At 50.0% G+C, this 27,916-nt stretch overlaps 1 protein-coding gene, 2 non-coding genes and 1 pseudogene across 3 annotated transcripts in view; 2 read left to right on the top strand and 2 right to left on the bottom strand.

The window, feature by feature from the left end:
- Positions 1 to 15,350, top strand: part of LOC140904197 (uncharacterized) — a 155,352-nt gene extending 140,002 nt beyond the window's left edge. Inside the window, exon 7 of the mRNA XM_073326554.1 lies at positions 10,762 to 15,350. Within this exon, the coding sequence (XP_073182655.1) occupies positions 10,762 to 11,396 (635 nt within the window). The 3' untranslated portion in view covers positions 11,397 to 15,350. The remainder of the gene's footprint in view (positions 1 to 10,761) is intronic.
- LOC140904192 (uncharacterized) overlaps positions 1 to 27,916 on the bottom strand; it is a 187,078-nt pseudogene that overhangs the window by 87,537 nt on the left and 71,625 nt on the right.
- Positions 20,180 to 20,261, bottom strand: TRNAS-AGA (transfer RNA serine (anticodon AGA)). Its single transcript has one exon. It is a non-coding gene; the product is annotated as a tRNA-Ser (tRNA).
- Positions 20,636 to 20,717, top strand: TRNAS-GCU (transfer RNA serine (anticodon GCU)). The gene has a single exon. It is a non-coding gene; the product is annotated as a tRNA-Ser (tRNA).

The following is a 27,916-nucleotide window of genomic DNA, read 5'->3' as shown; positions in this document are numbered from 1 at the left end:
CTCCCCTGGGGGCTCAGGACAGGGGGGGGGAGCTTGCTGGCAGCAGCTGCAGTCTCCACTTGCTGATCTCCTTAAAAAGGCAATGTACTTGGAGTGGGCGGCTCATCATACTTAAAGGGGCAATGCGCGTCTCTCTCACACACAGGGTGTGTGTCTCTGTCTCTCCCCGCCATGCTGTCTCCCCCCCCCCCCCCCCCGCGCCCCAATTCGGGCTGCCTTGTGGAGTGTGATGCTACATTAATAACAAACATGTTAACCCCTGAGGGCTCAGCCGAGTGCGAATTCATCATTTCGCAGCAAGGCATCCCCTGGGAAATGTCCCACCCTCGGACTCCTCCACCTCCACCAAGCTTCACAGTCAGCATTGCCGTGTACAGTATTACATTGAAACAACGAGGAGTCCGGGGGCACCTTAAAGATGAACACATTTATTTGGGCATAAGCTTTTGTGGGTAAAAACCCCACTTCTTCAGATGCATTAAAGAGGATTAAATTGTTTAAAACTTTTACTGCGTGGATGTGTGTATATGAAATATAGTCTTCTGTCTGGCCAAAAAAATTTCCCTGGCACCTAATCTCCCCTATTTACATTCATTCTTATGGAGAAATTGGACTCGCTTAACATCGGTTTCGCTTAAAGTCGCATTTTTCAGGGACAGAACGAGAACGTTAAGTGAGGCGTTCCTGGGCTTTCTTGAAGACATGGTTGCCAAGCGAAAGAAACATCAACTTTGCTTCTAATCCTAACCGCTGACTAGTGTTTGAAAATTGGGTTTTCCTTACTTCCATCGAATGGCGTCCTTTATATAACTGTACGTTTGCTTCGTACGTCATCTTGTGTTGTCGGCTGTGTGTGTCACGTGGCTCCTTTCTTAGTATTAGTAAAATGTCAGTTTCTTTATAAATGTGATTGCTCCTTTGTTAAATATTAACATACAGTTATAAAAACGCTTGTTAAAACACATCACAATATACACGATGCCTGGTTATGTGGCCAAGTATCAATGCTAACCAAACAATTGCAGCAGGTTTCCTCCTTTGCCTCTCAAACACAACCCAGTGTCATGAAAGTTTAATACGGTCAAAGGGTTTGCCTAGACCCGTATTTAAAATTCATTTTGCTTCAATTTAATACTTTTTTCTTTCACGTTATGCTAAGGGGGCAGAGTGGTTGTTGAAGTTTGTGCTTTCAAAAAATGGAGTTTGGTATTACCAGCAAATTAATTCTTAAAAAACTGGGGCAAAAATTCTGCTACTAACTCTTTTGTGAAGGGTGTCAGCGCAGCAGCCGTGTGAGTCGGTATCCGCAAGGAGAACAGGAGGATTTGTGGCACCTTAGAGACGAACCCATTTATCTGAGCATGAGCTTTCGTGGGCTACAGCTCGCTTCATCGGATGCACAGCATGGAACATGGAGAAAGAAGAGATATATATGTGCAGAGAACATGAAACGGTGGAAGTAGCCATACCTTAATTAGTTAGGGTGAGCTATTATCAGCAGGAGAAAACAACTTTTGCAGTGATGATCACGAAGGCCACTCACTCTGCATCACTTGGTTTTCTTAACTCTGAGGGGCCTCCACGCTCCTCTGTCCCAAGGGCCCCTCCACCCCTCTCCTAACCTGGCTCAGACTTGTGCACGAGGGTCTTTCCACAGGGGAGGTTTCAGAGGAGCAGCCGTGTTAGTCGGTACTCGCAAAAAGGACAGGGGGACTTGTGGCACCTGAGAGACGAACCCATTTATCTGAGCATGAGCTTTCGTGAGCTGCAGCTCACTTCACCGGATGCATGGCGTGGAAAATAGAGGGGGGAGATTTCATGTAAACCTTAGAGACTAACAAATTTATTCAAGCATAAGCTTTCGCGGGCTACAGCCCACTTCACCGGATGCATTCAGTGGAAAATAGAGGGGGGAGATTTATATACACAGAGAACATGAAACAATGGGGGTTACCATGCCCACTGTAACCAGAGTGATCAGGTAAGGTGAAAAGAACAGGAGTCCTTGTGGCACCTTAGAGACTCACCAATTTATTCGAGCATAAGCTTTCGCGAGCTAAAACCCACTTCATCGGACGCATTCAGTGGAAAATACCGGGGGGGAGATTTCATGTAAACTGTAGAGACTAACAAATTTATTCGAGCATAAGCTTTCGCGAGCTAAAACCCACTTCATCGGGCGCATTCAGTGGAAAATACCGGGGGGAGATTTCATGTAAACCGTAGAGACTAACCAATTTATTCGAGCATAAGCTTTCGCGAGCTAAAATCCACTTCATCAGATGCATTCAGTGGAAAATACCGGGGGGAGATTTCATGTAAACCGTAGAGACTAACCAATTTATTCGAGCATAAGCTTTCGCGAGCTAAAACCCACTTCATCGGGCGCATGCCGTGGAAAACACAGGGGGGAGATTTCATGTTCTCTGTGTATCTAAATCTCCCCCCTGTCTTTTCCACGGCATGCATCCGATGGAGTGAGCTGTCGCTCCCGAAAGCTTAACCTGTCAGGGGAGATGGGGAAGCGGTGAGAGGCGGGTGGTCCCGATACCGGGACAAGGGGCAGCCTGACCCATGTAAGGCCGGGACGCGGGGCAAGTCCCCTAAAATCGGGAGGTGGGGTCACCCTACCAGCCCGCAGCGGTGCATGGGGCTCTTCCCTCCCCAATGCAGGACTCTGCGCTTGTCCTCCTTGAACCGCATCCGATTTCTTTTGGCCCAACCCTCCAGCTCGTCTAGGGCCCTTCTGTACCCCCCCTCCAGCGGATCTACCCAGGAGTGAGGCAGGGGGAATTGGGAAATTCTTTGCCCCCCTAATGCCTCCTTCTGCCCCTTTCAACCTCCCCCTCTCCACGGCCCGGAGACCTGGGGTCGCTTGCCTCCTCCCCGCCCAGGAGGGGGGCCCGGGGGGCCCGTGCAGCGGCCCCGGGGCTGGCGGAGACCCGGGGAGCCGCCGGAGCACGGCGCTGCCGCCCGGGATGCTTTTTGCAGACACAGGAAGGGGCTGGAGCCGCTGGGGGCTGGAGGAAGCAGCCGGGAGAACAAAGCCCAGAGCCCGGGCCAGAGCCTGCTGCTGCTCCCCGGGGTCTGTGCTGGGGGGGGACCCCTCATTAACCCCTCCCGGCCCGGCCGGGGGGGGCTCTCTCCAGCTGGGACCAGCGCCTGGCCGCAGGTAACGGGCAGAGACCGTGGGAAAGTGACGCTCGGCCTGTCCGGGGGTGCAGGGGACAGACCGTGTGAACGGGGGGGGATGGACCTGGCTCGGGGCAGGCTGGAGATGGGGGGGGGGGGAGAGGGGGGTTTCCTCTCTGCTTTTGTCACTTTAGTCTCAATAATTTCCCCCGCATTCTTCCCCTTGGTCTCCAATTATCAAATACGGGGATAAAATCCATGTAGATCCCGCCCCCCCCCCCACCTTTTTCTCTCTGTCTCTGTCGGCTTCAGATTTTACCCCATTTTCTCTCTCGGTTCTCGAAGGTCAGTTTAAAATCTCCTTAAAGCTTCGGGATATCCCCCCCCCCCCCCCCGTGTTACCTGCAGCCAGTTGTCCTTTTGTAAAGTTGTGTGCCCCCCTAGAGGGTAGGCGGCTGTAGGGGCACAGCCTGGGAGAGCCCTGAGAGGCGGCTGGCTCTGGGGTGGGGACGGGGCGGCCGCTCTCTGCCAGCAACAGGGCCTGGCAGGGGCAGAGCAGTGAAAGGCAGGAGCAAGTGTCACCGGGGGAGTGACCAGTCCCAGCTCTTGCCTTCCCAGTGCAAGACCCACAAGCCGCCAGCTGCCAATGCCCCCTCCCCGGCAGCCTTCCCGAGCCGTAGGGCACCCCTGCTCTCTGAAAGCGGCCTCCCAAAGGGCTCCCTGCTGCCCGCATGGTGATGGTGGAGGGGGAGAACCATCCCTGTCTGGGTGGCTGCTGGTTTCAGAGCGGCAGCCGTGTTCGTCGGTGTCCGCAAAAGGGACAGGAGGACTTGTGGCGCCTCAGAGACGAGCCACTTCGTTTGAGCGCGAGCTTTCGTGGGCTACCGCTCACTTCCTCGGCTGTGTGTTCATTGAACGTTCACATGCAGGCTGTCTCCCTTTCCCCCTCCCCCTGTTGAATCTCCCTCTGCTCTCGGTGCTTTTCTCTCGTCTTTTCAAATACTTCGGCTTTGACCCATTTTCTTTCCAGTTCTTAAAGATTGATATCGCCCCCCCCAAAAAAAATTTGCCCCGTTTTCTCTCTAGTTATCGATGACTGATTGAATAGGCCCAGAGATTCTTCCCTTTCTCTCTAATTATAAATTGTTAACATAGAATATCCTCCAAATTTGTTTGTCTCAGCTTCTCGACGGTTGATCTAAAATCCTTCCACGTGTTGCCCCTTTTTTCGAAATATAAAGTATTCATAAGAATTTTGCTCACATTTTACCCCTGCCTATTATCAGTTAGTGATCTAAAATCCCTCACGTTTTCTTCTCTGCTTTGTGCAAATGGGTGGCAAAATCCTAAAATTTCCCCCTTCTCTCGTTAATTTGTGAACACTGGTATCAAATCTCAGGTTTTGCCATTTTCTATGCAGTTACCAAATATCGGCTGACAATCCTCCCCGTGGAGGTGTTCCCCATGTGTTGCAATCCCAGCAGCTTCCCCTGTCTGGAGGGAACCTGTTGCCCCAAGTCATTCTCCAGATTGGAAGTTGCAGGGGGGCTAGATTCCCCAGTGATCAACTTTCCCCTCTGATTTGAGAATCGTTTGTCTCATCCTTTATAGCAGGGGGTCTCAAACACGCGGCCCGCGGGGTTATTTTCTGTGGCCCGCCAGCTCCCCACGCCCCCCCCCCCAGCATTTACCTAGAGCGGCTCCGGCCCGGTGCGCACCGGGGGCAGGGCGGGAGGGGCGGGAGGGGCACAGGGGTCTGTGTGTTGCCCTGGCCACTCCTCCAGGTACCTCCCCCGAAGCTCCCATTGGCCGGGAACGGGGAACCATGGCCAATGGGAGCTTCGGGGAAGGTACCTGGAGGCACCTGCCCCCGGTGCGCACTGGGCCGGACCCGCCCCCCCAAACCCCTCGTGCAGCCGAACCCCCTGCCCTGAGCCCCCTCCCGCACCCCACACCCCTCCTGCACCCTGACCCCCTGCTGCACCCCGACCCCCTGCTGCACCCCACACTCCTCCTGCACCCCGACCCCCTGCTGCACCCCACACTCCTCCTGCACCCCGACCCCCTCCTGCACCCCACACCCCTCCTGCACCCCGACCCCCTCCTGCACCCCACACCCCTCCTGCACCCCGACCCCCTGCTGCACCCCACACTCCTCCTGCACCCCGACCCCCTGCCCTGAGCCCCCTAAGTCGAAAATGGTTACTTTTCCCATTTTCTGAAATCCAAAGTTGTGCCCAGTAGATTCCAAAGGCTTATAGGACATTGTGCGTTTGGCCCCGTGCTGGGTCGCTAACGTCCCTCCCTGGCTGCCCGGTCTTGTGTTCTGGATATTTCGGTGATGTGCGGAGCAAAGTCTGGAACATCTGTCAGCAGGGGAAGAGCCTGGGGGTGGGGAATTCGGATGTGACATAAACCGAAGCTTGTTCTGAAATCTCCCCAAATGCCCTTCGCCCTCCCAGGGGACAGGGAAGGCAAGGGGCTGCCGTGAAGCCAGTCGAGGGAGTTGCTGGAGGGAGGGGAGCGGTAAACACCCTGGAGTTGGGAGCATTTGAGGGTTTGGTCGGGAGATGGGCAGGTGGCGGGAAATACACAGGCTGGAGAAAGCGAGGGGGCCACGGGGTTACTAAGCTGCTGGGACTGGTTTACCCTGGGGCTAGAGTCTAAGAACGGACCCATGCGGCCTGGGGGTGTGTGTGTAAATTCCCTAATTTGTGGAAAGGAAACCAAGTCCTTGGACAGGGGGCTGGGAACACGCCCCAGACTCCCAGTGCTGGACCTGACCTCACTAACCAGCGGCTGGTGTGAGATACGAAGGGGGAACCCAGCAATGAGGCTTAGGGGAGATGCCCCATCCCGTCACAGGAAGCTGCTAGCAAAGGGAAAGTTGTTGAGATTCCTACCGGGGGCGATTCTCGTGGACCATGCCGGAGGCTCCATCTCCTGCGTCACCTTTTGGCTACTAGGTATGTGATGAATGTGAAGACCCTGTCCTCTGTCTCTCTGTCTCTCCCCTCACCTGAGGCCTTCTGGCTGCTCTGAGCAGGGTGTAGATGGGAGCCTCCCAGAGTTTCCATGTGATTGGCTTCTTTCCCCCAGGAAGAGTGGGGCAGCAGGTACTGAGTGGGGCTGGGGGGAGAGGGATTCCCTGGAGCAGGGGCTCTAGGACGGTGGTTTGCTGTGCAGGGCTGAGAGCAATGGGAGGGCCTGGGTCAGGCCAGCTTGGTGGTGGGAGTAAAGGGAGGTGGGTGGTGGGTAGCGGGTGCTCCAGGAAGTGGGGGTACTAGCCATGGGCCGGAGGGAAGGGGACACTTTTTGGCTGGAGCTGCTGGGAGTCAGGAACAAGGGACAGTGGGAGTGGGGGGTTGAACATGATTGGGGAACCGGAAATCTGGGGCAAGGGGTAGCAGGACCAGCTGCAGGCAGTGGGAGGGAGGGGGAGAAAACACAAGGCTCGGGTGTGATCCTAGCCCCCTTGTATTCACGTACACACTACTGCGGTCATGTTTGTACAAAATATGCCCGTGAGGTATCATGTGGAAGCTAACTACACGCTGGTTATTAATGTCACTGTAAAATGCCCGTGTTAACCTTAGCCGTATATTAATATACTATATATAATATTCGTATTCTCACTCCTCCCTTTCCGGCACTGCTCAGTACCTCCGTCCCCTCCCCTCCCACTCCCCACCCCATACACACACATCTTCCCTATCCATATGGATCCCAGTTTATCATTCCTAAGTCCTTACATTCTTCCCAGTCACAAAGCGATCCCTTCCCTGACAGAAATGTGCACTTTCTTGGAGATGTCGTAGGGCGGGTAGTGAAATGTCTGTTGATTCGTAGGGTCTTGCTTCCCCATCCCCTTCTGCAGCAGCCACAATCTCTCTTCCCGGCAGGCTCCTGGGATCTTTGAGTCAGCCCCCCACCAAGATCGCATGGCAGAAGGTGTGTTTTTCACATTCTCCTGTTCCAGAGGAGCTTGCCTTTTTGCTCGTGAATTACAGCATCTAAATCCCCAGGCTTCTCCACATCTGGGCACCCGCAGAGCTGGCCTCAGGAGGTGACTGCTTTAAAATGGGCTCGGGTTAAAATACTGGAACGTTCCTTGTGAGAAATGTCATAGGACCACAGGGTTAGAAGGGACCACCAGGGTCCCCTAGTCTGACCCCCTGCCACGAGGCAGGATGTGTTGTGTCTAAACCACCCAAGACAGAGGCTCGCCAGCCTCCTTTTGAAAAGCTCCCGTGGAAGAACTTCCACGACCTCCCGAGGCGTCTGTTCCATGGTCCTGCTGTTCTCACAGTTAGGAAGCCTGTCCTGAGATTTAACCTAAAATCTGCTAGGCTGCCGTTTGAACCCGTTGCCTCTGGTCCTGCCCTCTGGGGCCAGAGGGAACTTTTCTCCATCTTTGTTATGGTAGCCTTTCAAGTATCTGAAGACCGCTATCACGTCCCCCTTTAATCTCCTCTTTTCCAAACTAAACATACCCAGTTCCTTCAGCCGCTGCTCACCTGGCTTGCGTTCCATCCCTCTGATCATCTTTGTCGCTCGCCTCTGGATCCTTTCCAGTGTCTTTTCATCCTTTTTCTACACTGGTGACCAAAATTAGACCTCAGCTGGAGTGATGTGTCTAACCAGAGGTACGATCACCTCCCGTGACTTGCAGGCTATGCCTCTGTTAGTGCAACCTAAAATTGCATTTGCTTTTTTTGCAACAGCATCTCATTGCTGGCTCCTGTGGAGGTTGTGATCCACCACAACGCCCAGATCCTTCGCAGCCGTGGTGCTTCCAAGCCAGTTATCCCCCCATTCTGCGTCTGTGCGTTTTCTTCCCTAAGTGTAGCCCTTTACATTTGTCTTTGCTGAATTTTATTTTGTCATCTGTAGCCCAGGTCTCCAGTTTACCAAGATCCAACTGAATTTTAGCTCCATCCTCCAAAGTGTTGGCAACCCCCCTCTAGCTTTGTGTCGTCTGAAAATTTGATCAGTACGCTCTCTATTCCGACATCCAGGTCATTGATAAAGATGTTAAACTACACTGAACCCAGAACAGATCCCTGTGGAACCCCACTTGAGACCTCCCTCCAATCTGACATCATTCCATTAATAGCTACCCTTTGTTTGTGGTTGTTTAACCAATTCTGTATCCACTTAATGGTAGTTCCACCGAACCCGCATTTCGCCAGCTTACTTATCAGAATGTCATGTGGGATGTGTCAAAAGCCTTGCTGAAGTCCAGGTATATTATATCCACCGCATTCCCCCTGTGCACCAAACCAGTTACCGTGTCAAAGAAGGAAATCAAGCTGGTTTGGCATGATTTGTTCTTAGTAAATCCATGCTGGCTGCTAGCCATCACCCCTTCGTCCTCCAGGTATTCGCAAATTGAATGTTTTATACATGGTTCTCGTAGCTTTCCAGCTGTCGAAGGGCGGCTGGCTGGTTTCTAATTCCCCAGCTCCTCCTTTCCCCCTTTTTTAAGATGGGCACCACGTGAGCCCTTCTCCAGTCTTCCCCTCTCCCGTCACCCGCGAGTTTGCAAATATTATTGCCAGTGGCTCCGAGATTTCTTCAGCTAATTCCTTCAGCCCCCCCTAGTATGAATTCTTTCAAACTGGTCAGAAAATCTCTGACATGTTCTTTGCTTATCCCTTCCCCTTTATTGTCTATGGTAACTTCGCCAGTCGACCGGTCACAGGTAATTTTTTGTGAGAAGACTGAAGCCAAGTCGGCACTGAGCAGCTCTGCCTTCCTCTCATCTTCCGTTACCAGCTCACCCTCTCCGTTGAGCAGCGCACCCACCCCATCCCTGATCGATCTTTTTTGTCTGATATTTTTGAAGAAGCCGTTGTCTCTAACGTGGCTTGCCAGCCGTAACGCATTCTTTGGCTTGGCTTTCCTGATTTCTGTCTCTACACGCTCGTGCTATTCCCATGTAGACTTCCCTGGTGACATGTCCCTCCTTCCCTGTCCTGGATGTGTCCCTTTTGGTTTTTAGAGAGCTAAAAATCTCCTTGTGCAGCCATTTTGACCTCCTGTGGCTTTTCTTGTCTTTCCTCTGCGTCGGAATAGCTTGATGTTGAGCCTCTAATATTACATCTTTTAGGAACCGTCAGCGTCCTTCAACTCCTTTTCCTCCTAACTGGTCTTTCCATGGGACCTGGCCTGCCATTTCTCTGAGCCAGTTGAAATCTGCCTTTCTGAAGTCCAGTGTCCTTGTTTTGCTGGTCTTGTGTCCTCCTGTCCATAGGATCTTGAATTCGATAGGATCTTGAATTCGATCAGATCATGACCCCTTCCTCCCAAGTTCCCAACCACCTTCACACTTGTAACTAATTCATCCCTGTGGGTCAAAACCAGATCCAAAGTGGTTAATCCACTAGTTGTGGCCTCAACTTTCTGAATCAGAAAGGTGTCCACTACACACACTAAAAATTTGCAGGACGTATTATGAATTCACCTGTTTTCTTTCCCTTGAGCATAAGAACATAAGAACGGCCAGACTGGGCCAGACCAAAGGTCCATCAAGCTCAGTGTCCTGTCTTCCGACAGTGGCCATTGGCAGGTGCCCCAGAGGGAACGAACAGAACAGGGAATCATCAAGTGAGCCATCCCCTGTCACCCAATCCCAGCTTCTGGCAAACTGAGGCTAGGGACACCATCCCTGCCCATCCTGGCTAATAGCCATTGATGGACCTATCCTCCATGAATTTATCTAGCTCCCTTTTGAACCCCAGGGTTTCCGGTTTCCAAAACCGATGTGATCACCCCAGCTAGAATGAGAGGAGGAGCCGTGGGTCCCACGTATCCGAATCCAGAAGAAAGAGAGATCATGAAAGTTGACTGCGTGGGTAAGGAATCGATTGTTCATCCAAGTCAGAAACTGTCAGGGTCTGAAGGAAACTGTAGGGATTCCCTAGAAAGACCTTGTGAGCTCTCAACATTCAGGATTGTTCCCAGCAGGTGATGGATCCTCAGGGCAGATGTTGCTCCTACTCACCCTGACTGACACCTGGCAATGGCTCCCTCCTGCCCTCTCTTCCCATTGAGTATTTTGATGGGTTTAGGAGGCAGAACTGATCCCTCCTCTCCCCCCTACGAGGAAGTGTTGGGGGAATTCAGTTCCTGATTTCCTTCCCATGTCTCCAGATATTACTTGGGTTTGTTCCCCCCTTTTCCATTCCTGTTTCTGAGGTTTCCGTCTCTTTCCCCCACTAGGTGTTGGGATGGAGAATGAGAACGAGAAGCAGAATCCTCAGGAGGAAGACGCTGAGCAAGTGGAAGCCCAGCAGAGAATCCTCACGGAAGAGAGAAAAAACACATGTACTGAGTGTGGGAAAAACTTCAGTAACCGCTCGGGCCTTATTAACCATGAGAGAATCCACACAGGGGAGAGACCGTATGAATGCAGTGAGTGCGGGAAAAACTTCCCTCGGAGCTCACACCTTATAATACATCAGCGAATGCACACAGGCGAGCGCCCCTATGAATGCAGTGAGTGCGGGAAAACCTTCAGTAACCACTCAGACCTTATTCGACATCAGAGAACTCACACAGGTGAGCGGCCCTATGAATGCCGTGAGTGTCGGAAAACCTTCAGTTACCGCTTAGCCCTGATTGAACACCAGCGAATCCACACGGGGGAAAGACCTTATGAATGCAGTGAGTGCGGGAAAACCTTCGGTTACCACTCCGATCTTATTAGACATCAGAAAGCCCACGCAGGAGAGAGACCTTACGAATGCTGTGAGTGTAGGAAAAGCTTCGCTGATAGATCAGCCCTTATTAATCATCAGAGAATTCATGTGGGAGAGAGACCCTATGAGTGCCGTGAGTGTGGGAAAAGCTTCAGTTACCGATCAGACCTTACTACGCATCAGCGAACCCACACCGGAGAGCGGCCCTATAAATGCAGCGAGTGCGGGAAAGGCTTCAGGCAGAGCTCACACCGCATTCGACATCAGAAAATCCACACAGGAGAGAGGCCCTATAAATGCTGTGAGTGCGGGAAAGCCTTTGCTGACAGTTCAGTCCTTATTACGCATCAGAGAATCCACACGGGTGAGAGGCCCTATAAATGCTGTGAGTGCGGGAAAGCCTTTGCTGACAGCTCTGCCCTCATTAGACATCAGAGGATCCACACAGAAGAGAGACCCTATAGATGCACTGACTGTGGGAAAGGCTTCCATCAGAGCTCAACTCTAACTAGCCATCACAGAATCTGCAAGGGCTATAAACACCCTGAAAATCTTCTCTAGGGCTGACAAAATATATTTTTTGCCTAATTCCCATTTAGTGGCCATTGGCACCATTTGATTCACTGTGTTTCCTGAGCTATCCCAGACGATTTACCTGCTTTTGCCTTTTGCCGCTCAACCTTTGGGGTTAATCCCCTGGTCCTTTCTTTCAGCCCCTTTTTCCGAAGAGTAAGCCCCTTCGTTTTCAGTTTAAACCAATTTTTACCGAAAAAATCTTGGGTTCGACCAAAAGAATTATTCGGGTTTTTTCTTCCGATTTTCACCCTACTTTTGTATCATTCAAATGTATAAAAAATAACTTGTTTTATTAGGGAAATACAAGGCATGGTGTGAGCTAGATGTATTCCGATAATACATGAGCCTGTGTGTCTATGCAAAGCTGCCTGGTGAAGTAAGGCTCTGTATTCGTCTAGAAGATACACACAACAAACAAACAGGTGTGCGCACACAAACTCTGAAGCGCGGGCGCATCTGAACATACGGATGAATCTCACGCCCATCACGTACACATTTCAAGCTGTTAGCAGATGACGGCGTAAAGATCTGACACGCTAAGATTGGAAGAAAATGAAAATCTGCATCAGAATATGTTTCAGGACCCAAGTACGTATTCAAATGTTTTAAAGAAACAGAAACAGGGAGGAAAGGATGACGTTGAGCGTATGTGCTCCAAATGGTGGGGCCCAATTATTACGTGGAAATATTTATCGGCTGATGGTTCTTCGTCTACAACAATAAGCTGTTTATTCAAATGACAAGTTTTATTTGGGGACTAGAGACATTATTGTCTTACACTCAGAGGTGGCGTTATGTTTTGAGCTCTGATTCAGTTGGGGCACAAACCACCTTGAATTCCATTCATCAAAGCATTCATCTGCTGAATGCTTCCCCCCTCCCCGTCCTTCTGTCCACCAAAATAAACCCCAGTATTTACCCAGAAAAATTAATCGTTTTTTCCACTGATTTTTCACCTGTTTTTGTTGTTGTAGAAATAAACTCCGATAAATTCCCGGGAAAAATTAAATAAAATAACAACCGAAAACAAGTTTCAGAGGAGCAGCCGTGTTAGTCTGTATTCGCAAAAAGAAAAGGAGGACTTGTGGCACCTTAGAGACTAACCGAAAACAAAGGGCCCTACCTATGCGTCATGGGAGTGTGTGTCCCTGCTACCATCAATCCCAGGTGGGGGAGAGAGGGGTAATCTTGACTAGCTACATCGAGTTAAAATCTCTCTGGGCCTCATCTCCGCTCCGCTTTTCCACAGAGTTAGCTCGCTCGAGTTAGCTGTCCTGATGTGAAAACACAACTATTCTTGCAGTGAAGACACAGCCCATGTGTACTGGCCAGGGTTGTGTAGCACGTTTCCTCATGACTTGACCTAACCTCTCTCACTTCGACTAGTCTAACTGAACAGACCTGGAGCACGTATTTCTACTCTTCCTCCCGCTGCGAAGAAGTCACTAGAGTCCCCAAGTTCCCCCTTTAGGGAAAAATTGTCTCATTCCCCGTTGTTCTCATGTTGCCCTGTTGGTTACTGGACAGCAGATATTTATAGTACCGTTTTTCTCATTTAAAATAGATTTAAGCAGGGGCAGAGGCATGTAAAAAAGTCATTTCTGCCCCTCTAACACCAGAGGGAAATGGGATGAATCAAAGGAATTCCCTCCTTCCCTACCATCCCAGCAGTGTTAAACTCTGCCCGGCTCATACAGAAGGTATCTTCTTCACATGCTGCTTGCCCACCTCCCAACGTGTGAGGTGATGCTGTGTTCCCAGGCCTCTGTGCTTTGATTTCTTTGATCCCAAATCCGACTCTTAGGCCTGGAGATGAAAGTGTCACAGACTTTAAAGGGCCATTTGAATTGACCTCAAATGAAGTGTGATCATGCAAAGTTTATATCCCAGTTTTCCACTTCTGGGCTTTTCCCCTCCTGAATTGGGACTGTTTGCAGGTGGGAACATTTGTATGATGATACTGAAACTCTTGTAAAGAACTTGACTCAATAATAATGAGACAGCATTGAGTGAAGTAAGTTTGAACGGACCAGAGGAGAATGTGATGAGAGAATCTGTTGTCCTGATTCTGAGTCATCAGATGTAACCTGCTCTGGAATTTTACTTAATATGTAGGGTGACCAGATAGCAACTCTGAAAAAACAGGACAGGGGGTGGGGGAAACAGGTGCCTATATAAGAAAAAGTCCCAAAATACGGGACTGTCCCTTTCAAAACAGGACATCTGGTCACCCTATTAATATGAAACTGAAAATGTTGTATTCCTCTCTGTGATGTGGGTTTTTCTTCTCTTTACCAAAGGCTATTGGTATTAATTTTGTTTGGCAGAGTATAGCTCAGAATTCTTGGGGCTTAGAGACATATGACCATTTGCTAAAAGTCATTTCTTACTTAATTTGTTGCTTTTTCCACTCCCCTTCATGATCACCTGGAGAAAGTTCCATCAAGAGGAGAGGATACTCTAAGCTATTGGACATGCTACCAAGGAAACAGTAATATTTTTACATCTCTACTTTCAAATGGTGAGCAGCGGCAGAACCCAGATTGTGTAAGTAACTGAAGTAAACAGACACGATCATGCTTTGTTCAGTTGTTTAGGGCAGTATTTTCTCAGATGATCTGGAGAGAGAATTCCATAGTAAGTGACCTAGAACTAGGCAATATGAACCTGTATTTCCCAGATAGTTGTGATCCGGACCCTACAGGAAATTATTCCTGAAGATACCTCTGATCTAATCCTATGATTTGGAAAATGCTCTCCTTAACTATGCAGATAAGGAGGCAAAAGAAGTGGTATTTTCAATGAACGCACGCTCTGTAGTTGCTGAAAATGTGTATAAAGTGAAGTCACAGTTGAACGATAGCTGACCGAGATTCTAATCCCAGGCCTGTATCGAGTTTTCTAACTTAGACCTGTGCCACCAGACTAAAGAAATGAACTGGGCATGTTTGGGGAAGCCGTTCCTCACTAGCGCGGCTGAGATTCTGGGTGGCTTGGTGGACAGTTCTACTCCAGAGAAGTGTGAATTTACCCTGACAAAGGTCAAAGATTTGGGAAGAGTTCAGGTAGAAGTAGCAGGCACCCACTGGCTGGCTCTCACCCCGGCCAAGGAAGCTGTGAAGAACTATGTCCAAGTCAAACTGTTTTTAGAACAACATTCTCTAGTTCAGTGGCCCCGATTACAATCCCATAGTTAGGTTGGGAACAATTGTCCTTTACCATTTGGATCCAGAGTTTCATGAAGCAAAGAAAGAAACAGCTGATGCCTTTAGAGGACAGCCCTTCCCCGTGGATCCCAGTCTGGCTGCCTGCTTGACACGTTCCAGATTCAGACTGCAGGATACTCAGATGTTGAGTCCTGATTCCATGCTTTTTTCTCGTAGGTTTGCTCTTGTGTATTGTGTAGTTACATCATTTTCCCTCCACCTCCGGCTTCTCTGAAAGATTTTAAAAAGGTGAAAATCGAAGAGAGGTGCTTTTTCTCATGGTACAGGCCTTCCCACCGAGTGTGAGACCCCCTTCCACCAACACTTGTGGGAGAAGACAGACAGACAGACAGATAGATAGATATAGATATACATGAACTCACTGAAGTGGAAAGCATCTAAACCACAACCCTATAGAAGTATTCCCTAAGTGGAATTGGAGATGAACAGAAAGTGAACATGTACGATAAGATTTTGAATATGTGACTGTTACCAGTGCGAATGAAAGTAAACAGGAAATTAATGATTCGTTGAAGAACAAAAGTCTGAGGTTAAAACACAAGTTACCTCAGAAAACTGAGAGTTATACTGTATGACAAAGTACCCAGTCTTGGGTACTTTCACTCGCCTACTTGCGCCAAGGGAGTTCTGTTTATGTTTTATTTTAAGTTTAGATTAATTGTATTAGAACAGGCTGATGACACTAAATAAAGAAAATACTTTGTGATGGAAAGTGCTGCCAGGGTGTCAGTCCTTGGACCTGTTCGGAGAAGTTTCCTGAAGGCCACAGGGGAATCTTTGGTAAGCCCGGCCATCCTAAGGTGGGCCCCTTCCTTTCACCCGGCAGGAACAGATTAGTGGGTCCCCAGCTTGGGAAGCCAGAAGTCAGCAATAGGAGGTTACTCTGGGATCCCTGAGTCTGTGCTTGGGGTAACACACACACACACAGAGACACACACAAAAGCACGCAACAAAAAAACCACAAAAGAAAATAACAAAGCCACGCCATGCAAAAATAATGCACCTGCAAAAACCATACACTGCATCCAGCAGAGTCACACAGGACCCATATGCACCTCAAGCAAGACACAACCACACGTCAGCATACAGAAACCAGGGCAGTGTTTGGGGGCATCAGCCATGGGGAGTGCAAGAGGGTGGTTTGGGGAAGCTCCAACGGAGGGGAAGCCAGAGGTGTCAAGGCTCACGGGCTCTGTCTGAGGAATCAGGGCAGCTAGGATTGTAGACCTGTGGATTCTGACCTTCCCGCTGTAGGGGAGGTAACGCGGGAGGGACGCAGGTCTTGACTCCTCGGGGTCTCCTGGGTATGTAATTCTGTGTTCTGCAGGGCAAAGTGAGTGGGGGAAGCGGCTTGGTCACCGGCGCTCTGGATGAAGCTTGATTCAGAGTGGGGTCAACTCATGGGGCCACTGGAACAAACACGGCTGCGTTCCCCCTCCAATCCCCGTGGATGGCTCTGGGCTGTGCATGAGCCAAAATAAATAAATGTTCAAGTCCCCGGGGCAAAGGCGTTGGTGTTGGGTGGCCCTCTGTCTCTGTGATACCCTTGCATAGGGCAGTTAGCTGGTTATGGGACGGTGGGTGGGTTGGTTGGTGGTTCAAATCCACACAGGGGGGGAGCTGTCCATGGAGGAGATTAAGGTGAAGTTTAAGAAAAAGAGGAAAGTCTCGTCCATTCCTGGCTAGCTCCGTGTATCTCCTTTGAGCCTTCAGCCTCTCCCCTTCCCAGCTGGGCAGATGCAGAGACGAACCCCACTCTGACTCGCAGAGCATCTGTAACCGAGAGAGAGGGTGCATGTGTGTGCCCAGAGAGATTCCCCACCAATTATGGAGATTCCCAGTTGCCCAATATCACCAATTGCAGGGAAGAACAGATTGGAATTACCTTTAGGAAGCTGCCTTTAACCATTCAGGGATAAAATCATTATTCCTTTGGAGATGCGGTTCAAGTGACTTCAAACCCAGTGTCAAAATCATTGGAATTGCTTTGTATTTTATTGGCCATAGAAATGAGATCGCTGCTGATGGCCCTCAGGGGGTGAAGCCACTTCTCTCTGCACTGCCTAGTTTCCACAGCTCTGAGGAACGTCAGCACCCCTCCGTCCTGTGGGACCCTCCACCCCACTCCCAGCCCAGTTCCTACTTGTCCCTGGGCGTCTTTTCCAGGACAGCAACATTGCAGGGGGCTGGGTCCCTGTTTGCCTTTTCTTTCTCTCTATATATAGGACACTCCAGGGTGTCTGAGACCATGGCCCTGTGTGGAGCAAACTTAAATTCCCCTTCTCCACATTTGGGCTCATCTTTTACTGACCCCGAGCCTTTTTTTCTGTCCATCATCAACATCATCCCAAACACGCTGCACTTGCCTCCGGTTCCCTCCAGGAGACAGGGTCCCGGTGGTGTGTTAGTGACGGACGACTCTGTTCGCTAAGCACGGGTGGTCCCTCCGTTTCCTCGACATCCAGTCTGTGCTGATGGGACCTTTCCCGCCTCTACTCAAGGATGTCCCCTTCTCATTCATCATCAGCCATCACCCCGGGACGGAAGCACAGCGGCACGGATTCACGAAAGCGTAGGCCTTGCTGGAGGCCTAGGCATAACAACGAGTGTGAACCAAAGGCTGTGAAAGGGTTAGGCCTGGCCTTGGCAACGTAACTCATTCGGCGTCGGCTAACCAAGTCAGCACGTTCCTGACTAGACCGTGTGGTACAAGAACATCCAGAGTTCATAGAATCATAGAAGATCAGGGTCGGACGGGACCTCAGGAGGGCATCTAGTCCAACCCCCTGCTCAAAGCAGGACCAACCCCAACTCAATCATCCCAGCCAGGGCTTTGTCAAGCCGGGCCTTAAAAACCTCTCAGGATGGAGATTCTACCACCTCCCTAGGGAACCCATTCCAGTGCTTCACCACCCTCCTAGTGAAAAAGTTTTTCCTAATATCCAACCTAAACCTCCCCCACTGCAACTTGAGACCATTACTCCTCGTTCTGTCATCTGCTACCATTGAGAACAGTCTAGAGCCATCCTCTTTGGAACCCCCTTTCAGGTAGTTGAAAGCAGCTATCAAATCCCCCCTCATTCTTCTCTTCCGTAGACTAAACAATCCCAGCTCCCTCAGCCTCTCCTCATAACTCATGTGTTCCAGTCCCCTAATCATTTTTGTTGCCCTTCGCTGGACTCTCTCTACAATTTATCCACATCCTTCTTGTAGTGTGGGGCCCAAAACTGGACACAGTACTCCAGATGAGGCCTCACCAATGTCGAATAGAGGGGAACGATCACGTCCCTCGATCTGCTCGCTATGCCCCTACTTATACGTCCCAAAATGCCATTGGCCTTCTTGGCAACAAGGGCACACTGCTGACTCATATCCAGCTTCTCGTCCACTGTCACCCCTAGGTCCTTTTCTGCAGAACTGCTGCCGAGCCATTCGGTCCCTCGTCTGTAGCGGTGCATGGGATTCTTCCTTCCGTGGGACTGGTGCTTGCCTGTCCCTGTGAGCACGATGGACCCTGAGCTGTGTCCCCACAGATAGAGCAGTTGCCGTGCGTTACACCCACAGCCCCTCCCATGCCCAGAGCACCCTGTCACCTGAAAGCAGATTTCCCCTCCCCTTCCCTGAAGCCAGTCATTCTATCCGGGAGCTTTCTGGTTTGTAAGGGACACTTTGGAGAAGCGCCAGGTCCTGAAGAGTCTCCATGCCCGATGCTGGTGGCAACAGTGGTCTGGCGCTCCAAGAGTTTCCACCTTACCCTGGGGTGACCCCCATCCCGGTCCTGGGAAATGATCCAGAAGAATCCCCTGGCGATGAAACGGATTGAACCCACAGCCGCTTACATACAAAGCATGTTCTCCCCCACAGAGAGCCTGGTGGGGGATTTCCGACACCACTGACGCATTGACGGTCTGTGGCGATTTTCAAATCGCAGACACCAGCTTTTCAGCTCACTTTGGAGACCCCGCATTACTGACCATTTTCAAGATTAATTTACGGAAGATGCTGTGGGAATATTGGGCAAAAAAGGGCTTAAAAAATAATGAATCACACGCCCCCTTATCTTGTTATCCCGTGTCTCTGAAAATGAATCTCCAGTTCCCACAGCACGGATTGGGCTATAAACGCCTTTGATCTTTAGACACGCCATGTCTTGACATAAATGTCAGGGAGCCCTGACCTGCCCGAAGATACTGGCAGTCTTTCATCTGTTTCAGTACTGAGCAAAACTGACTTTGGAAATTACGTTTCACATGGAAAATGCTCACGTAGTCTGTTACGGGGAAAGGTATTGAAAAGCACGCATATGGATGAGGCCAGAAACTAGTCTTCTTAGGACAGGCTTGGTTTTCTAGTTTAGGCTTAGAAAGCAGAGACACAAGGTGGGTGAGGTAACCAACTTCTGTTGGTGAGTGAGTCACTCTTTCAAGCTTACACGGCGCGCGTCTTCGGGTCGGAGATACTAATTCAGGGCACTTTACAGAGCCGCGAAAAACAGCCCCCTGAGTCCAGCAAGTTTCAACGCCGAGGAAGGTTTCTCCATCCCTTCATTCCATGGGCATCCTTCCAGATTTCCAGCTGCTTTTCAACGGAGGGGCCGGGGGGGGGGGAGCGTGAGAGAGACAGAGGGCACACCTTTCCTAGCTGTGTTAAAGTGCTTTAACGTGGCTTGTGTAGTCAGGGCACCGGGGCTGGGAGGCCACCCCCTTGCGCGGGGAGCCAGGTTGGCTGCTCATAGTCTGAATTTCACAGATGTCCAGGATCGGGAATCGCCAAAAAGGGTATTTCTCCTGGGAAGGTGGCTGCAGAGTCGTTAAACGGCAGATGCCCAGCCGCCCTGCGGGGGACAGACTTGGAAATTAATAATAGTTTGCGGATCATTTGGGAAATTGGCCTTTTGGGACAAGGTTTGTCTCTGTTCTTATTTCATGGTATGGTGCTGTTTAGAGGCACCAGTAACTGATTTTAATGTAAATAACTAATCTCTAAACTTTATTTGGAATCATAGCGTTAAAAAGGGACCTTCTTGTCGAACCTCCTGCCAAGAGGCAAAATCGCCCTGCCTTTCGTCTCCCGCCCATCACAAAAATGCAAGGAATTTTGAGGCTTTCGGGAAAGGGCAGCGAGAATTAAATTGGGGGAATTCGGTCTCTGTATGTGGGAGTCCATGTTTTACCCTCCCAGTTCCGGGCGCACGTTGAAATACTAGGCGGGCGCTAAGGGCTGGTCCACACCGGGAACTTACCGTGGCAGAGCGCTGTCTCGCGGGGTGTGGGCAACGTAGTTAAACTGACCTACGCCCTGGTGTAGACAGCGCCAGGTGGACGGAAGAGCTCCTCCGTTAACCTCACTACCCCATCGGGGGGGAGGTGGGCTAGCTACAGTGACAGGCTCACCCCTCCTCTTGCTGCGGTCAGTGTCTACCCTCAAGTGCGAGGACACTGTAGCGTGTTAAGTGTAGACAAGTGACACCGGCCCTGGCTCTGGTTGGCACCAGGGATGCTCAGGCAGTAAAAGCCACCGCAGCCCGAACGCTAGCCTTCCCGTAGTCGGCAGGATTCGAACCTGCGCGGGGAGACCCCAATGGATTTCTAGTCCATCGCCTTAACCCCTCGGCCACGACTACTTGAGCTCGTGGCTTAGCTTGCTGCACTGGGGGTCTTGGGTGACCAGACGGCAAGTGTGAAAAATCGGGACGGGGGGTGGGGGGTAATCAGTGCCTATATAAGAAAAAGCCCCAAATATCGGGACGGCCCCTGTAAAATCGGGACATCCGGTCACCCTGCAGCTGCCTGGGACAGGGGTGAGCAAGCCAGAAACATTACGGGGGAGCGAGGGGGGTACCTGGGCGGAGAGGGTGGGTCTGTGCAAACACGGTCTGTTCCTGACGTCTTTCCCCCCAGCTCCTCGCTCATTCAGACCCTGCTTCCACTAACAGATTTAAAAACTCCTTATTGTCCCGACCTCCCCTGGAGCTTCTGCCTGCTACCAAGTGGCTCAGATGAGGTGGCTGAGTGGTTAAGGCGATGGACTGCTAATCCATTGCGCTCTGCGCGCGTGGGTTCGAATCCCACCCTAATCGGACGCATTTCACCTTCTCTCTTCCCTTCCAAGCACCCATCTATCTCCCCCTTTAGCGGGGTGACAGACCGACCCATGTTGCTCCCTGCACACCAAACCCGTCCCAAGGTGTCAGACTCACCTGCTTGAAATAAAACCTATCAAAATCTGAGATTTCTAAAAGAATTCTCTACTTCGGTCATTTTTTATCTCAAAACGTAACATACTCAGAACCTCCCCCAAACATCCAATTGTTAAAATGCCCCAGTTCTCAGCAAGCCCCTGACAGTGGAAACACAGCCAGAGTGTCTCGGCCAAGCTAATCTGAAGCGGACAAGTGAAACGTTTGTCTCTGCACTTCCCCTGGGAGAGGTTTGTGAGCCTGGGAAAAGAAAGTCCCCCAAATGGAAAATGTTCTCTGCTGAAAACCCAGTCCTGCTCTGTTCTGGCCCTTTGATTTGAACGTATCGTTGTTCTTCTCTTCTGGTTTCTGAATCAGTTCGGGTTTTGGTTGGCCAAAAAAAATAATCAGTTTTCAATTTCTAAGCACACAGTGAAAAAATTCTGTTGAACTACGCAAGTCCCCGGGGAATTAAAAAATGAAATGCTCCCCGCTCTGGTTATGAAGAGAAAACAGAAGGGGAGGGGGAAGGTGAGCAGAGCTTCCTATTTAATATGGAAATTTCCAACGTGCTGTAAAATCCACAAGGCGATTGACACACAAAAACCTTGCAAGAAAAGCTCCCCGAAGGAGTCAGACGCACCTGCTGCTGGGGGGAAGGTGGGGGCTGTGGGTTGGGATTGAGGGGCACTGGGAATAGGGGGGCGCTGGACTGGGGCTGACAAGCGTGCTGGTTTGGGGATCCGGGGGGGCGAGGAGTTGAAGAAATAGGCACGGATTATAAAGCCGGAGCAGCTGTGTACAGGGAAGCAGCTGGTGCCCTGTGCCTGGCTGAGGTGCAGATTCAGTCCCTGCTGGCCGCAGGAAATTTTCTTTGTTTCGCTTCCAAACACGACTTTTGCCTCCAGGATCAGGCCTGGGGCTCCTCACACCTCCCCCCACCCATGAACTCCCCCTGGCAGGGGGCCGCCCACCATGAAGGGTGGGGTCGATTGGGCCTCAAGTCCAGGGCACAAGCTGCCCCTCTTCTGCATGGGAGGAAACCTCCGGAGGGAATGCGGGCCCCACAGGGAGGAGAGTCTGGCCCAGGGGGCTTGGAGGCCACAGGATGCTCTGGCCAAAGCAGGGCTCTGGGTGTAACACAGGGTGGGGGTGCCTGGATGGGCCTGTACCTCAGGGATAGATGTGCACTTTGACGATAAAGCCCAGGGGGTCAATCCTCCTCTTCTCCAATGCAGGGGTGGCACTGTGGGGAGGGGCTTGCGGGGCTAGAGTCACCCCCAAATTTGCCTGAGACCCCCTGTAGCCATCCTTCCAAGCGTGATCCCTGGACCCGAATAAGCCGCCCCCCTGAGCGACGTAAGTTACAACGACCTCAGCACCGGCGTAAACCCCGCCATGCCAGTGGGGGACATAACGCCCCCCGCCAGAGCACTTCTAGTGTAGACAAGCCCCAGGAGCGGCAGTGATCACGGGTTCCTCTGCCTCTGGGGGGTCCTTGGGGCCAGCATCGGCCCCAGTTCTCTCAAGTCCCTTCTGGTCTCCCTTTCCCGAATACTTGGTCCGGAAATTGTAAACTCCCCTCCCCCCATGACTTCTGCCAGGTGTCTCTCTGAAAGCCAGGTTTTGCCAGGAAAAAACCAGCTTCTACCTTGGTGACTAACCCTAACCGGTGACTATTTCTGAGGAATCGCCAAAGGTTCCTTTTATTTAGGCTAGGTCTACACTACAGGATGAAGCTGACCTAAGTTACGCCGCTCCAGACACGTGAATAATGCAGCCGGAGTCGACGTAGCTTAGGTCGCCTTACTGCGGTGTCTACCCTCTCTCATCGCCTTACCTTACTCTCCTTGTTCGGGGTGCAGTACCGGGGTCAAGCAGAGGTTGATCTGTGGTCGATTTGGTGGGTCCTCACTAGACCCGCTAAATGCACCCCCCCCCGTGCATTCATCGCTTCAGCACCGATCCAGCTATGGTGTAGACAACGGAGTAAATAACGGAGATGTGATAGACATTAGCCCCCTTTCCTCATGGCAGCAGAACTGGTCATTGCAATAAAGTTGAGCAAGAGGACTGGGGCAAATACTGTTTAAATCAAATAGATTTTCAGATGACCCTAGTGCCTAATTGACCCATTAGCCATAGTTTGTTCTGTATTAAATCTGTATTAAATCTGTATTAAAGCTGTATTAAAATCTATATCTGATCCAAAGCCAATTGACTTCAATATAAAGCCTCCCATTGCCCATGTTAATTTCATGTGCAGTGTAGAAAGCGATGGGGCACACACAGGACCGTCACTACCAGACTCTAATCCAGCTACTGCCCTAGTCAGGCTTTCTAAGGCTTGAGAGAATAAATGAAACGGCCTATAATTTCTTTGACAACTTAAACTGAAGGGAAAAAATTCTTCTGTCCGATCTACCCTGTGGATCTTTAATTGTATATTCTGTACGCTGGAAGGCCAAATTATACCATCAGTTACAACCATGAAATAATTAAAGTTAATGGCGTTGCTCAAGTCGGAGAGAAGAGTTGATTTCAGCATATGCAATGTTCTCAAAGTGGGGGAGTAGCTAGTACCTGTCCCAGTTTGTGCCAGTTTTATTAGCTCACAGCGTATCTTTAAGCACATTCAGCGGGACGACTTGTTCTTAAAGTCAAGCATAATTTTAGCCACTTTCCTGGATCAGTGCCAGAGTGCTCAGCAGCTTAAAAATGGTTTGAATTTTCAGACTGTGCGCACTTCATAAGAATGGCCAGACTGGGTCAGACCAAAGGTCCATCTAGCCCAGTGTCCTGTCTTCTGACAGTGGCCAATGCCAGGTGCTTCAGAGGGAATGAACAGAACAGGGAATCATCAAGTGATCTGTTCCCTGTCGCTCATTCCCAGCTTCTGGCAAACAGAGGTGAGGGACACCGTCCCTGCCCATCCTGGCTAATAGCCATTGATGGACCTATCCTCCATGAACTTATCTAGCTCTTTCTTGAACTCTGTTATAGCCTTAGCCTTCACAACATCCTCTGGCGAGGAGTTCCACAGGTTGACTGTGCATTGTGTGAAAAAATACTTATTTACATTTGTTTTAAACCAGCTGCCTATTAATTTCATTGGGTGACCCCTAGGTCTTTTGTTATGAGAAGTAGTAAACAACACTTCCTTATCTACTTTCTCTACACCAGCCATGATTTTATAGACCTCTATCATATCCCCCCCTTAATCATCTCTTTTCCAAGCTGAAAAGTCACAGTCTTATTAATGTGATTAATTAATTATTAATTAATTCACCAGCAGGAGAGTGAATTTGTGTTGGGGGGGGTGGAGGGCGAGAAAACCTGGATTTGTGCTGGAAATGGCCCAACTTGATGATCACTTTAGATAAGCTATTACCAGCAGGACAGTGGGGTGGGAGGGGGTATTGTTTCATATTCTCTGTGTATATATAAAGTCTGCTGCAGTTTCCACGGTATGCATCCGATGAAGTGAGCTGTAGCTCACGAAAGCTCATGCTCAGATAAATTGGTTAGTCTCTAAGGTGCCACAAGTCCTCCTAGTCTTATTAATCTCTCCTCAGGTTATATCTGATGACTCAGAATCAGGGCAAGAGAGTCTCCCATTGCATTCTCCTCTACTCTGTTCAAATCTGCTTCATGCAGTGAAGCCTTGTTAATGTGAACCCAGTCACATTGAAAGAAGGTGCTATTGGGCTGTTAGAAATACAAGCCTGTCCTGATAATGCCTGTCACCTCCAGAGAAAGGGAAGTGCCTAGAAGACGTAAAAGGAAACTTAGTTTGATAGCATCCTGTCTGGCAAGAACTCACCTATCAATAGCTGGGATGTGAAATCCTCACTTCTGTATTGTTTTGTCATTATAGTTCCCACTTCGCTGTTGTTTGTCTGTATAATCTCTGTCTGGTTCTGTGATTGTTCCTGTCTGCTGTATAATTAATTTTGCTGGGTGTAAACTAATTAAGGTGGTGGGATATAATTGGTTAAATAATCATGTTATGATCTGTTAGGATTGGTTGGTTAAATGTCAGTAAAATGACTGATTAAGGTATAGCTAAGCAGAACTCAAGTTTTACTATATAGTCTGCAGTTAATCAGGAAGTGGGTGGGTGTGGGGGGGAATGGGAACAGGGAATGGGGGTGGGGAAATTGGAATCGTGTTTGGCTAAGGGCAGGAATGGGATCAGGGACACAAGTGTAAGGCTCTGTGGTGTCAGAGCTGGGAAGGGGGACAGTAAGGAAGGAAACTGGAATCATGCTTGCTGGAAGTTCACCCCAATAAACATCGAATTGTTTGCACCTTTGGACTTCGGATATTGTTGCTCTCTGTTCATGCGAGAAGGACCAGGGAAGTAAGTGGGTGAAGGAATAAGCCCCCTAACAAACAGTCCCACCTCTGCAGGGGAAAAGCTCAGAAACATGTTTGTCAAAAGATGGAAACTGGGATTTAAACTCTGAATGATCACACTGTGTTTGGGATCCATTCAAATTCCCCTTCCAGCTCTGTGTCATTTCATCTTTAGCCCTAAGGAGTCTGATTTAGGACAAAGAAATCAAAACACAAGGGCTACTAGGATGATCAGAGGAATGGAGACCCTACCTGATGACAGGAAACTGAAGGAGCTTGGCTTGTTCAGCCTAACAAAACAAAGGCTGAGGGGAGATATATTGCTCTCTGTAAATACATCAGAGGCATAAACACCAAGGAGGGAATTATTTAAGTTAGGGCCCAGTGTGGGAACAAGAGCAAATGGATATAAACTGGCTGTGACATCCCCCAGTGTATAACATGGACCGTGGGACCCCCGTATCCCACGTGGTCACAGCCACTCATGAATGATATACAGGGTGATCCCAGGCACCGCTAGAGATTAGGGACCGAATGGCTAGGCAGCAGTTCTGCGGAAAAGGACCTAGGGGTGACAGTGGATGAGAAGCTGGATATGAGTCAGCAGTGTGCCCTTGTTGCCAAGAAGGCCAGTGGCATTTTGGGCTGTATAAGTAGGGGCATAGCCAGCAGATCGAGGGACGTGATCGTCCCCCTCTATGCGACACTGGTGAGGCCTCATCTGGAGTACTGTGTCCAGTTTTGGGCCCCACACTACAAGAAGGATGTGGAAAAATTGGAAAACATCCAGCGGAGGGCAACAAAAATGATCAGGGGACTGGAGCACATGACTTATGAGGAGAGGCTGAGGGAACTGGGATTGTTTAGTTTCCAGAAGAGAAGAATGAGGGGGGATTTGATAGCTGCTTTCAACTACCTAAAAGGGGGTTCCAAAGAGGATGGATCTAGGCTGTTCTCAGTGGTAGCTGACGACAGAACAAGGAGTAATGGTCTCAAGTTGCAGTGGGGGAGGTTTAGGTTGGATATTAGGAAAAACTTTTTCACTAGGAGGGTGGTGAAACACTGGAATGCGTTACCTAGGGAGGTGGTGGAATCTCCTCCCTTCAAAGTTTTTAAGGTCAGGTGTGACAAAGCCCTGGCTGGGATGATTTAGTTGGGGATTGGTCCTGCTTTGAGCGGGCGTGGGACTAGATGGCCTCCTGAGGTCCCTTCCAACCCTGATATTCTATGATTCTATGACACCAGCAAATCCCCCCAGCCCCAGCCTTGCTCCCTAGAAATGTACTAGGTGTAAACTCAGTAATCAGTTCACCACTCCATCAGAGGGTAATGGGCACACACAGCCTCTGTAATGTGAGCAGATTCCCCCACACTTTAGACAAATTCACTGGTAAAGATAAAACATTAAAATATGTTTATTGGCTATAGAAAGTTAGCTTTTTAAGGCCCAGGAAGATTTTACGTTGATAGGGGTGACTTCAACTAGCTATAGACGGACATTCCTGGTAGGAGGGACACACATTCCCATGACTCGTAGGGAGTTTACCGAAAGGACCATGGGATTCACCCCAAAGAAGGGCGAGCTGCAAAAGACAGAAATGGGCAGCTACGTGAGCGGAGGGCTCACGGCGAAGCAAATGCTGCAACAGCCTTAAGGGCGTGATGGTGGAATTAGGAAAAGTATTAAAGAAAAAAAAAAAACATGTTGTCAGCCCGAGCTAAGGATTTTATGGTTGATCGTTTCCCTTGTGGATTTTCTGATGCGTATTAAGGTTTGAGCTGTGATTGAAGCTTTTCCCGCACTCACCGCATTCATAGGGCCTCTCCCCGGTGTGAATTCTCTGATGGACACTAAGGTTTGAGTTCTGAGTGAAGGATTTCCCACACTCACTGCATGTGTAGGGTTTTTCCCCTGTATGAATTCTCTGATGTCTGATAAGGTGTGGGTGCCTTGCAAAGGTTTTCCCGCACGCACGGCATTCATGGGGCTTCTCTCCCACATGGGTTCTCTGATGAATAATAAGGTGTGATTGCCGGGAAAACGTTTTCCCGCACTCACAGCATGTCCAGGGTCACTCTCCTGTGTGGATTTTCTGGTGTCTAATAAGGTTTGAGATCTGACTGAAATTTTTCCCACACTCGCTGCATTGATAAGGCCTCTCCCCGCTGTGGATTTTCTGATGTTGAGTAAGGCGTGAGTGAGAAATGAAGGTTTTCCCGCACTCACGGCATTCGTGGGGCCTCTCCCCGGTGTGGATTCTCTGATGTCTAGTAAGATTTTCCCGCCAGCGACAGGTTTTCCCGCGCTCGGAGCATTTATAGGGCCTCTCTCCTGTGTGGATTCGCTGATGAGTGACAAGTTCTGAGTGATACGTAAACCTTTTCCCACACTCACTGCATTCATATGATCTCTTTGGCCTATGGATTTTCTGATGTCTAATAAGGGTTGAACGTCTACGGAAGTTTTTCCCACACTCAGTGCAGGTGTTTTTTCTCTCTCCGGTGAGGATTCTGCGCTGGCCTGTGGTTCCTTTGAGGTCTTTGTGAGTTGCCTGACAATTAATGGATTTATCCACCTTCTCCGCTGGCTGCTCTGGCTGCTGCCTCTCTGGCCTGTGCTGACTCTCACAAGATTTTCCTTGCTCAAGACTTATGGACACATTCCCTTCGGATCTTCGCAATAACATCCTGTGCGGTTCCCCTTACTCAGCATCTCTCTGCTGAAGAGTCTGCTCCTGTTC

Source organism: Lepidochelys kempii, chromosome 28, assembly GCF_965140265.1.
Source record: "Lepidochelys kempii isolate rLepKem1 chromosome 28, rLepKem1.hap2, whole genome shotgun sequence".
NCBI lineage: Eukaryota > Metazoa > Chordata > Testudines > Cheloniidae > Lepidochelys > Lepidochelys kempii.
The sequence above is the reverse complement of the archived record's forward strand: the minus strand, read 5'-3'. Positions and strand labels throughout refer to the sequence as shown.